General features: G+C 33.1%; 1 protein-coding gene across 34 annotated transcripts in view; it reads left to right on the top strand.

Moving 5' to 3' along the window:
• Positions 1 to 13,557, top strand: part of scrib (scribble planar cell polarity protein) — a 366,730-nt gene that overhangs the window by 350,240 nt on the left and 2,933 nt on the right. For 21 of the 34 annotated variants that reach the window (XM_088226214.1, XM_088226222.1, XM_088226218.1 and 18 more), the window contains 5 exons: positions 395 to 500; positions 1,570 to 1,741; positions 4,375 to 4,543; positions 6,663 to 6,749; positions 8,098 to 8,277. In XM_088226214.1, coding sequence (XP_088082340.1) covers positions 395 to 500; positions 1,570 to 1,741; positions 4,375 to 4,543; positions 6,663 to 6,749; positions 8,098 to 8,277 — 714 coding nt within the window. Of the gene's footprint in view, positions 1 to 394; positions 501 to 1,569; positions 1,742 to 4,374; positions 4,544 to 6,662; positions 6,750 to 8,097; positions 8,278 to 9,833; positions 10,165 to 13,557 lie in introns of all 34 variants that reach the window. The other 13 variants (XM_088226216.1, XM_088226224.1, XM_088226221.1 and 10 more) reach the window with 2 other exon arrangements.

The following is a 13,557-nucleotide window of genomic DNA, read 5'->3' on the forward strand; positions in this document are numbered from 1 at the left end:
AAAATATACCCATGCCATGTTCACTCGCCATTTTTTCAGTTACTATAATGTTTCATTACAAAATAGTAAATATTATATTATATACATACGATGATGATTAGTATTATGGTTTTGATTCTTTTGTATTATATTTTGCTTTCCCATTAATTTGCATGTCCGGTTTTCGATTTGGTATTTTATGTAGTTATTATTTGACTAGTAAATTCCTTATTTTTCAGTTGTATATTTTTGGTACTTTGATTTATTAACAAACATAATATTCATTTATTTCTCCTACCATTTCTTTTTTTATATTTCCTACAAACTGATTTATTTTCAGAATATTTTATTTAATAAATTACTGTGTCCGTTGTAGTTATTGCCTGGCAAAACTAATTGTTTTGGATTTATATAGGTTTCACCGCCCCACAGTGGAAATTTAGTAAAAGCTTCAGTAAGTGATAAGAAAAAATTCTTCGAAAATGCCATGGAGGAAAGTCACAAACCCTCTCCTAAACCAGGTACGCTTTAAATAAACCATCTTTTTTTACTGAATATTTTAGAATACACCGGAACTTCTTTTTACACGGTTTCAAAATAACACAGTCCAAAAATTAAATATTTTTTGTTTTGCTAATTAATTTAACAATACATAGTAGTAACATTTATTCTATTCCTTTTTGGAATTTCTTACTTCCCTTTTTTACGTACTAGACGCAGAGATATGCCCAAGGGAAGGGTGATAGTGAATAGTCTTTGTTATGATTTTTTAAAGTATTTTATTGTCATGTTATATTTTATACGGACAGAACCATTCTAGGATTATCAATCACGAAGTTAGCTATAACAACAACAACAACAACAAACCATCAAGCCGTTTCCCCGTAGGGGTAGGCAGAGAGGATAGAACGCCATATCATTTTATTTTTGCATACAGACCTCGCTTCCTCTCCATTTATACATCTTCTCATGCACGCACGCCGATTATTCCAACTCTTGACATGTCCATCTTCAAGTATTTGATGGACTTGATCGTGCCATGTCTTTCTCGATCTTCCTCGTTTTCTTCATCCATCAACATTCACATCGTAGATCCTTTAAGCCGTTCTTTCACTGTCCATTCGCTGTACATGTCCAAACCAACGCAGCACCCCTTTCTTGATTCTGTCAATAATGCAAGTCTCAGCCTTACATAGTTCATGGATCTCGACATCTGTGCACCTATCATACATCGTTTTACCACACATTAGCTATAGTTAGCAAAACAATGGGCCGTAGGTGTTCAGGTCGAGAATTGCAAGTGCACGTCTGTTGTTAAACCAAAAACTTTGCATCGCTTTTGTACTATGCAAATGAGTGTTTATATCCACTTTCTATATGATACTGCGTGGAACGTATCCCCTGTGAAAAAATAAGTTCTGGTGTATTTAATCATATTTTAATGCTCCCCAAATTAAGATTTCGCAATTAGTTTCAGATGAAATTATAATTTGATGATTTCCTTTGTCCGTCTCTCGATTTATGTAGTACGAACAATATTTGTTTAGGAAAGTATTATTCCACTGATTTCACTTTGTTTTGTATTTCCAGAGAAAGTATTCAGCTTCCTATCGGCAGATGAGATAGAGCGGATGAAGCAAGATGAAGATAAGAAAATCGCCTCCCTCACCAGAGCTGAACTGGCCAGTTGGGCCATGGACCGACAACCCAGCCAGAACAGTGAGGATGATGATTCTGACTCCGAACCTCTGGAAAAGCAAAAGTAATTTCATAACCACTGTAATGCTAATGAATGTTTCCAACCATAATATACCTGCTGCCAAACATTGATTCCACTCAATCAAAATAACAGCTAAGTCTATGGTTTCCTAAGAGATCGGTACCGTCATGTAGCGGTGGATCTCATTAAAATGTCTGTAAAAACCAGAGAGCGTTGATTGTGAGCAGAACGTTAAACAGCGGTGCCGTCATTTGCAGGACGATTGTCATAGCTGTACAAACAGTTTGGGAACGTTTTTCCCATGCACATTTTTGTTTCTGAAAATATTTGCACTAAACCTTGAAATACATATGATTAGCATGTAGTATGATTTTTAAACATGTATCTCTCCTCTAAACTATAGTTTTTTACTTCTGATGACTCCTCGTGTTCCTAATATGTCTACTAATAATGCTAAATATGTCTAGATTGCCAATTTTCTCACCAGTACATCTCGAGTAAGTTGAAAAATTTTTGTGATCATGGTTGCTAGATAACGACATGGCTCCCTTTAAGTTGACATCTCTGGTCACTGTAAAGATGGCGTCTTATTACGCCCATTGCATGTCATGGCTGTTGGATAACAGCACCACTTAGGAAACCATAGCTTTAGACATTATTCTAAAGAAAGAACACTGCAAATTGTAATTTTATAAAATATCCTCAGGGAAATAAAATACATAATCATAAATCTGCAAAAAAAAAAACATTTTTAGATATTGCTTGAATATCACATTTAAATAACTGGAATTTTTTAAACTAAGATAATCTGTTTTGTGTGGTTTGAATGGTTTGTGTGGAGAAGAACATCGTACTTTCAGGCATCAACAATTTGAGGTAGACAGCTGGAAGCGGGGGATGAGGGGAGATGTTTCCTGGATATGGCCAGAACTCTCAATAGGTTATAGCATAAGTGGTGATTATTTATTTTTATAATAGGCAGGCAGTCATTGCTGGTATATAAATATCTTGTGTATTGCTTTTAGACTGCGATCTTCTTTCTTAAAAGCGTCCAAATGTTTTTAAACTTGCTGGCCGAAACGGAACAGATGGGTTTGGCAATTTATTCAAGTCTGAAACCATCCTGCTGGAAAGAATTTTTTTCTTGGGATCGAGATGGAATTGGGACTATAGAGCTTCCAGTTATGACCCCGTAAATTGGTGTTGGGATTTAATTTAAACATGTCATGCAGTCATAGTAATAATGCAATATGTTATAAGTATTTATCAAGTCCCCCCTCTCTTACGTCGTTCTTCCATGTTATGTTAGTCCTAGTGCTTTTAGTTTACTATGGTAAGGCACCATTTTGAGTAGTTTAATCTTTGGACTTTTTCCAGTAGCTTAATGTCTCTAGTGAATTAGGGACTCCATACTTCTTCCAAGTTAGTCCCTCAACGCTGAGGATCTAAACCACCATGAACACATCTGATTAGTCTGTTCCACTCCAGTCTATCCTCAGCCCGACGAACCGACACATCAAATTTTTGCCCCGTAGCCTCCTTTATTTGGCCAGTCCATCTATAAGGGATTCTACCCCGGCTTCTCCTACCTTCAACTTGGCCAGACATTTTTGCCATACATGTATCCATACTTTAATAGACTTACTTATTTATTAATTTATTTATTAACGGATATTGTCCATGTAAACAATTTATAGGGTTTAAATATTACAATAAAATAATAGTTTAAAACATTAAAAAAAAGAAAAGAAGCATTGACAAACACAAGGGACATCAAGACAAGATCTGGACTATTTATTTAGTGCTCGTTTACATCGCTGTAAACTTAAACCAAAAAAGTCCAGATCTTGTCTTGAGTTAACAATATGACAAAGACGGGTCATTGGAGAATTAAGGCCATAGTTTGTTCTATGCTGATCGATGAACAGTACTTCATTGTTTCTCAACCTACGAGTCGGAATACTGAATTTTACTTGTACCAGTAATAATGGAACATCGATTATACCATTTAGTATGCCGAACATATATATGGAGTCAATATTAGTTTTACGTTTTTGTAGACTAGAAATATTTAACATTGACTCTATATCAGCATAAGAATAATTACCTCTCTCTATAGTCCAAGCATCCGCGCTACTTTTCGAAGCTAGCGATTTTGGACTGATTCAATGTGATTGACATAGAATGGAGACCAGACCACGGAGGCATATTCCAGAAGAGGGCGAATAGTTGAGCAATAAAGAGTTTTGATTGTGCGGACATTAGTAAAATCAGAGGATATTCTGTTAATGAAGCCAAGTAATTTCAGTGATTTTTTTAATTGTATTATCTTTATGCCTGTTGTACATATGTCAGTTTATAGTCCAAAACAACTCCTAAATCTCTGATGGACTTAACTACATCAATTTTGGAGTTTTTACTAGGGGAAAGAAGGAAATTGGTTGCTTTGTTCTATGAAATGACATTATTTTGGATTTTTTAATATTTAGTTCTAATTTATTGACTTTACACCATTGGTTAAAAGAGTCTATTATTACATAGGTCTTGTATATTTTAAGGAGCATCTCTGGAATAATATTTTTTAATGCCTTCGTAATCAAATAAATTATAGACTTTGCTTTCTTGGCAAAAGGTGTGATTATGATAACTGTTTTAATTGAAATATTTGTCTTCAGGTGGAGCGGCGGGGTGGCATTACTGGCCCCCTCCGCCAAGGCGGAGCGACGGAGACAGGAGAGGAGCGGGGCCAGCAGCCCTCCGTCCCTCAGCGCCGAGGAGGCTCGAGCCGAGAAGGCACAGCGCCGGGCGGCGTGGCGGCAGGCGCGGCTTCGCAGTCTCGAACAGGTCACTCATCTCACTACCTATGCCATTAATGTGCTTAGTTTGACCGCCTTGACAATATTACAAATGAGCCCATTGCAGGTGTAGTGATGGTAAAAGAGTGAACGGACAAAATGTTCAAACTTTTGTATTCAAAGTTTAAACTCAATTTAACTTTTTACTTAATTATTTTTTTATTTTTAATAAATATTTGCATTCTTATGATTTACCCAAATATTTCATTTTATGGGCCATTTTCAATGAGTTGCAAATAACTCACTATTAGAAAACGGAAACCATGTTGAGGTAGAGTAGGATTCGAACCACGGACCTTTGAGTCGTGAGTCCGAGACACTAGCCACGGGACCGCAACCCGATTCAAAGAAAAAAAAATTTACTACTCTGTTTCGATATTTTTAATTGACATGGATGTTATATACTTGCACAATTAGGAAAAAAAGGTTTTTGAATTATACTGGTTACAGAAATGTAATATAAGCCATGAGTTTACTTCACCTTTAAAATATCAGTTCACTTTACTTGCTACTACTATTACTACTACTACCACTATCATCACGCCATTTCGCCGTAGGGGTAGGCAGAGAGAATGGACCGCCACACACGTCTATCCTGGCATACTATCCTAGCCTCTTGCACATTCATACAACTTGTCATACATGCCCTTCGGTTCTGTCTGCTTTTCACATGACCAGACTTAAGATTTTGGTTTATCTGATCATGGCACGTCTTCCTCGGTCGTCCTCGTCTGACGTTGCCGTTCATTTTCGCCATATATACTTGTTTTACCATTCTTTCGTCGTCCATTCGTTCTACGTGACCAAACCATCTCAGAGACCCTTTCTTAATCTTATCAATTATACTTGTCTCAGATTTACACTCTCGCCTGATTTCATCATTCGTAACCCTGTCATACATTGATTTCCCACACATTCGTCTAGGAGATCGCATTTCAACCGCGCTCACTCGGCTTTCATCCTTCCTCTGCCAGTTCCATGTTTCACTTCCATAGATACTTTACTTGCTATGGGTTCAAATGTTGAGTACGAGGGATACGAAATCGTACTCAACAAATTTCATACTCAATGCGGGTCACCTGTGTGCGGCCACCCATATATTGCTAACAATAAAAACGCGCTTTAAATTTTCATAAAATTATCATTACTTTATTTCATATTTAGTTAATTTTCCAAAATATGTAATTGAATACAGCACTTCTCCTTTTTTCCAAAATAATGTTGTTTCTTCCGCGTTAAATATAATTTGAAACGGGTTTGTAGTGAACAGGGTTTTTCTGTACGCAATTTGGTTAGATAGACAAATATAAAAAAGGGAAATGTAATTATAGTCCTTAAAATATAGCTCGATTAGAATGACAGTTGTCAGCAAAAGAGACGACATAATTTTGTAGTTACGTCTAAGGAGTGATTTATATTGACACACGAAAAATCTTTTGTATCTGGCATGTTAATTAATTTTTTAATACAATGCTTGACATATAAATCAACATAAATATATAAAATCAGCATTAAAACTAAAATAAATCTAATTATTAACGACGTTTTTACAAGGTTACATCATTTTGCAAAAATTTTAGAAATGGGACAAATCGATCAATGTAAATTGATCTAATAAAAAAATAATTCATTTGATGTTGTTCATGAAAAAAGTATAAATGTCTTATTTTTTGGTGAATAATTGTCTTAAACACACTATAATAGGCTTGTTTTTGCGTTTTTATATCAATTTTCGGAAACAGAGTTTCATGTTTGCACGAAAAAACTGTTAAAATCGATTTGATCGATACACAATCAGTGATCAGTAATTTCCCATCACTAGTGACATTAGTTTGACAACTGTTATTTTAATCAAGCTATATTTTAAGGACTATAGTTCAGATTTAATAATAAATAAATACATTTTTTTTTGTACCACAATACATAATATTTTTATTGATTAACACTTCAGTAGAAGCGTTGAGTACAAATATTTATAGGTTAAGTGATCGGTTCATACTCAGTGTCCATCATTCACAATATTTTACATTTGGAATTTCATACTATTGGTTTCTATTTAATAAAAATTGATCAAATTTACAATTGTTTTTTTTTTCGATCATTTTTAGGATGCTATAAGGGCACAAATGGTTATTAAGACAATGGATGAAGTTGTCGGCAACAATCACATTATTCCTGAGATGACCCCCACTGAGGTACGTTACTAATTCTTTTTCACTTTTTCGATATATGCACTTATTATTCAATTATTATCATTCGCTTTGGTTTGATAAAAGAAAACTAAGTATTAATTTACTATTTAAATTCGGGAAAATAAGTAGTACAAATGAATAAAAAAGTTGTAACGACTTCAAAAGGAAAATCAATATAAAATCAGCGCATAGCAACTTCAGACATGTAATTTATTTGGTTCATTCATATCACCTATTTTTAAGACCGTCCATAAATATAAATATTTTGCTTGGAGCTCTAAACGGAATAGCTTCGCTTTATACGAGTAATGCTTTGTTTCATACATCATTCCTTTTCGTCAACTTCTCTCCATGTTTTATCTCGACCATTCTTACGCTCTACAAAATACATTGAGCTTTTGTCTGTAACTGGTTTCATCATATTCGAGATGTTGGTTTTTTGCCTGATGTGATGGGACTTTGTCTTAACCTAATATAATAAATAAATGTGTTTATTTTATAGTTTAACATTGTGTAACAGCTAAATGTTCGATATTGTTTGTTTCACTTTCGTGTAAGAAAGCTAATAATATATTAGATGTACTCGCTTATACATAACATTTGTTATTTAAGAGACACAATTTAACACAATTAGTCAACTTTACAATGTCTATATCAAAAATAATATTACTTCTTTATAGATACCGAGTTACACTGTTAGAATAATTACATTTCACACAGAATAGTTTTAACCGTACTTAGTCTCATTTAGATTGAACTAAATTCCTCGCTAGCCATTTACTAAATCTCATTTGATTACCATGCATCGATACATTGTGAATGTGATCAGGTATAAGGTGTTTTCATTCAACTGATAAAAGGGCTTTCATGACACATTGAAATACGTCTCATCAATTTTAATTGTAATTTTAAAGGCATTTGGTTTTTGAAGTGGTTATAAAACACTTTTTACTTTAATGCCACGCATGAGTTTAGTATTATTTAGAAACAACAAGTTTTGGGTATTAAAAATAACCCGTCATCGGGTGTAAATTTAAACTGATGATGGGTAATTCTGAATACCCAAAACTTGTTGTATTCAAAGTAATATTAGACTCAAAATAAAAATACAAAGGGTTTTGTTTACAATATGCTTAAAATGTTATTCCACAAAGTTAATGCTGAAACAATAAATAGTATATTTGAAATGTTTGTTTGATTTCTTGATACTTTTCTTATTTCGATTTACGATCGAAGCCCTTTTATCGAGTCACTAAAATGGTGCGAGCTTTGTTTGAATGTGTCGGGGCATTAGTTCGGAAATGAACGCTCTGATCGCTGCATTATGTGGTGTGTGGTGATTATGTTATAGCCGTGGAAGGTCCCTCGAATTGCCATACGCACCAAACCTGGCCCTATTCTCGCCATCAAGGAAAAGGAGAAGTTGTTAGACGAGAAGATAACGTCCAAAACAGAAGAGTACGTTTGCCCGATATCTGGCGACACCAGAGTACGAACCGTCGAGTATATCGAAAAACTTATTGAGAAAGAGGTACGACACAAGAGACGCACAAATACACCGAGCAAACAGTGAATATTGTGGAGTACTGGTTATGGACATGTATTTTATTTATAGCTATGTGCCTGCGTGTGAATATCTATAGAGCTTCTTTACTTTACACTCTTAATTCTGTGAAACGCCCCATAGAACGAGAACTGACCGACATTTGACCTAACCGATATTATTATTCAGATGACCGGTGACTTGACTCAAAATCTGACTCTGACATTACGTGGAAAGGACATAACCATCTAACTAGACCGCAACATTGACCGCTAGGTATGTTTCCTAAAGTCCACTTGTGGAGTGCGGATAAATCTGTGAATGCATCATTCAAAATTTAACCCGCATAAAAACATACTGGACAAACAAAACAGGGGTGCTATTCTGAATCTTATTGCGACCTTAAGCATTACATCGAAAGAGATCAGTTTCCATGTTCCCGATAATTATACTTAAGCGAGATCTCATGCATTGTTTTACACACCCAGAAACCGTACAAATGCAACTCAGAATTCACACATTAATAGGGCGATTCGGTTGCTGAATACGGCTTCGGCGGATAATATGGATCTATTTTTCTGTACATTATCGGCAGTTTAGCAGCTATCTGCTTTCCATTCGTTAATCTCTAACTTATGTCTACAGTCTGCATTACGTGATGGGTTAAACAGCCCGTTAAGTAATACAGACTACAATTGTCAAATAAATAATTAAATTACCCGAAGCACTTAATTAGGGTGAATTGACCAAACCGCATTAGTTTTTTTTTCCGTTTTTTCAACAGTTTTATACATCATTTGATGTTTAGTCATCATCATCAATAAAGTGTAGTCGCATGCAAAAAATTAAAATCCCCAATCAACCACTCTCTAAGGGGTACAGAAGATTCAGAATACCATCACAGGGCTGTTATTCTGAACGGGATTGCGCGCAAAGAGATTTCTCTGTTAGCGTGTATTTAGTACGTAAATATGCGTTAAAAATGTGTTTTCAACGCGCGCTTTCGCGTTCAGAATACCACTCCTGGGGCGTATCAGTCAATAGCTGCCTGCCCTTCTTTCCAGTAATGATAGCACCAGTCTTTTTAATCAATTAATTTACTTTACCATGGATTTATTCGCACTTTTGACTATGTTCCATGTAGAATATATTACGAGACGAGGGGTTTATAAATATTGTGGCACAAGACTCTGCAGTCTCTCATACAGTACAAAAATATTTTGGGGATTGGAAGATAAATGCAGATTTGGGCGTCGGGTGCACATACTGTATAAGTGGTTGGCTGTACAAACATACAGAGTAGTGACATTGTGGACTGCTGGAATCTTGAGTTTGGTGTTTCTTGTACATACAGAATAAACTGCGAGTGCTTACGGATATAAATATTAAGAAATAAGATGTGTGTTGTGATAGTGGATCCATTTTTGCAATCTTCATGTTGTCATTTAGCATGTTTTGGTGTAATGGCTGCATGTTTAATCATTATCGTAATTTGCATGATTGTATTTTGTTAGGTCACTAATTTATTTTCTCTTTTTGTACAGGCAGTACCCACATAACACAATCAACAACTCTTATTACAATAAATCAAATTTTATTATCTAAAAATAATTTATATACATAACTTCTATACATAAATAAACATAATATGCAGCCTTACGCTGTTAAGAACATAACTTATTTTTAATATCAAAAACACATTGTCAAGCGATCAGATGTTAGCTCACATTGAGAAATGCTTTTAACAAAGTACAAAAATATGTGAATGTCTTTTTTACTGTTTGTATTTTTTTTATCAAAACAAATGAATATGTTGATTGTGATTATTGGTCATGATTCTACACATGCTACTTTCCTGGGGATATTTAAATCAAGGTTAATTATTCTTTTCTGTTTTTCTTTTCCACTTACTAACAATAATTATAATAAGCTAGCCTGGAACTAAATAGGTAAATGTTACAAACAAAAAACTCGAGAAAACAGAAGAAACACATTTAAATTCAGTGTGTACTTATCGTTTATGTCAAGTGAATCTTTTACATTCTTATGTTAGCTTAAATACAGTAATCTATTTTTTTGTTTTTTTAAATACAGTAATTTTTATTATTTGGAAAGGAATAATACATTATTATTATTATTTGCAGGCAGCCTTTGCTAATGCGGCCTATACCTCGTGTATATATTTTTTTTCACCACAACAGATCAGAACACCCAGGCTTGAAGAAAATCACATTTAATTTTTGTGTTCTCACCGGGAATCGAACCCGGAACCTTCTTCGTGTGTCTTAGCCATTACACCACGAAGGCCGCCGTAGTAGTTAACCTAACACCCTGCATTCAAAAAGATTAGTTATTGAAACAACAAACACTAAACAATATTTTTTTTTATAAAAACTTTTTACATACCACTTTAGAATGAGGAAGTTCAGTGGTTTTTTTTTCAATTTTTATATATCGTATTATCAGCGCTACGATTTTTTAAAGATTCGTATTTCTGAAATAACTCCGCGTGTAACGTCAGAGGTTCATTTCCGCTTATTCTCATTCAGTTCTTTCCATTGGTCCAGAAGCGACAAGCAGACCGCAAATCTTCCATAGCTCTCAGATCACAGGTTGATTCACATGAACCAGCGACGTCATTTAAAGTAGTGTGTTTTTAAGTAATAAAGATGAACCTAAGTAAAAATAGAACTCTGACCACATACTGAACCAAAGTCAGCGTAGCAACATTTTAAAAGATAAGATTTGGCAGAACTCCAGCGCGACGTGTTTACAAACAATAATAATATAATATTCAAAATATTTTTTATTATTTTTTTCGTACATTTTCAAGAAAATTTGCTCTAATTTTTACCGCACGCAAGAAAAAAAAATTTGTATCCAATTTCCCGTAGGGCTGAAGTTCCTCATTGTATAAAATTAAAAAAGCGTATAAATTTTATAGTGATACTTTTAAGTGTAATAGACATTTAGGTGCAGAAATAACATATATACCACTTTTGCTCTAATAGATTTTTTTTAAACTCAATAATGCTCATTTTGCCATATTAGATTATTAGATTTTGCCAAAAATGTTACATAGGCCAGTTTAGTTTCAGGCTAGTCAATTTACATACATACATATATACATAGTTTCATCATAAAACTTCATAGATACATTATGATTATTATTATGCTCATTACATATTGTAAAACCTGTATTACGGATAGATACATACATATTATTATTTAACATTGCAATTTCTATAAATCAATTGAAAATACAGTCAAATTTGTAGTTTTAATATAATATATTTATGCATTCAAGTAAATTATTTTACAGATATAATATTATGTAATAATTTGCTTTCCTGTTAGTAGTTATCGTCTAGATTTTGTTATTGCACCTGTAGTTTTGTTTTGTAAGCGTTTTAACTATTGTCTCTATTATAAGGAAATTTGTTTAACATAAAATAATTGTAAATTGTTTTGCTCCCAACTAACAGTTTACCATGATTAATTTCTAACCTTTGCCATTGTGATGATGTAATAATGTATCTAGTCCTTAACTCTTCAAGTACGAGCGTGACCATATGGTTACAGTGGACACCGTCGCGAAACACTATCCTCACTCCTCCTGTTTTAAAGTAAATATGGTTGCGTTTACTATATTTTGCCCCTGAAATATATGTTTTTTATTATGTGGTGTGCCACAATGAAATAAAGTGTGTGGAAATAATGGTATTTTTTTAAGTAAAAAAATATTTCATAAACAACGAAAATCCTCGTCATTGAAGGGTTAAGAGTTCCTTGTAGTTTTTTGATTTCCTTTTATTGTATTATTAGACTTGCATCTTATTAAACTCTAACCATAAATATTAGAAAAATAAATGCTAGAAAATTTTAGGTCGTAATTTTAAAAATTAAACTGTCATGTAATTTTTTGCTACAGGAGTCTACTATTTTTATAATTTAATTTTATCTCCATTATTTTTGTAAATTATGGAAATAAAATATATAAAAACATATTGTCGGTATATATAAAACCCTCTAAATTATAAATTTTAAAAGTTAAAATTAATTTTATTTATTTATAGAATCACTTTATAAAGCACACTTGAGGTATTATATTAGGAAAATAGTGCTATATAAGTTTTCCATAATAGTAATAATAATAAATGACAAAAAAAGTTATAAATGCAGTTATTTTATTTATTTTATTAACATATACGGCAAATAGCATTTTACAAAATTAATTATATAAACATATTTGGTTTAACTATATTAAAAAAAAAATTACTTTATACTCAAGATTTAGAAATAAAAATTAAACCTCAAAATTATAAAACACATTTAGTAGAAGTTTAAAACAATAAAAAAAATTAATTAAAATCATATTAAATAAAAAAATATTTTAAAGGATTAATATAACAAGAAAATCATAAAGTACTGTTTCATATAACAATTATGTACATGAAAGGTTTAATTACCATTCACCATTTTGAAAAAGTTCAACAGGTTTGATCTATAAGAACAATACCCTACACTAAATATATTGGATACATGGGAATAACTATTTCCGAGTTCCTGGAGTCGATTTAATACAGCATTACAAGTATACACTGTCCGTGAATTGTTGCTATAAAACGGTGGTACCTGTCTAGTCATTCTTCCAGGCACCCTAAGTTGATGAGAGATAACAGTTCTGGGTAATCCCATATTGAATTTAATACAGTATTTATATAAAAATTTTTGAGATTTGTCCTCTAAATCCTCCGAGGTTTGATTTCAAAATTATCATGTACCCACAATTACCCACATTTTTTTTTGTTTTTTGGTGAACGTCATTAACTCCATTTAATAGATTTTTTTTTCAATCTCATTTGTTGAAATAATTTAAAGAAACTAAGATGTTTTCATGAGTGTCCAAAATATGTTACAAAAACTTTTGTTGAGTCACAAAGCGTTTGCGTTCAAAGCGATTTTTCTCAATGTAATCAATTAGAGGGTTTTCCCAGTATACCGACGAAATATGTAAGTTAAATTTTTGTTTTTAAATATATCATCTTTTACTTAATATAACACGACGTTAAAGCACCGTTTGCAGAAGGATTTTTAGACTTCAAATCATCTACATTTTCTTGAAATTATAAATTGCGCTGCATAACATAACATCCTGATCATAGAACAATGACGCATGTGATTTTCTTCAACTTTACAGTGGTGTAACTTTAGAGTGGTTTAAATTTTTTTTTGACACCGTCACAACTTGATTAGTACCAAAGTATA

This window comes from Micrasema longulum, unplaced genomic scaffold (assembly GCF_059751315.1).
Source record: "Micrasema longulum isolate JH-2025_06_02 unplaced genomic scaffold, ASM5975131v1 h1tg000416l, whole genome shotgun sequence".
NCBI lineage: Eukaryota > Metazoa > Arthropoda > Insecta > Trichoptera > Brachycentridae > Micrasema > Micrasema longulum.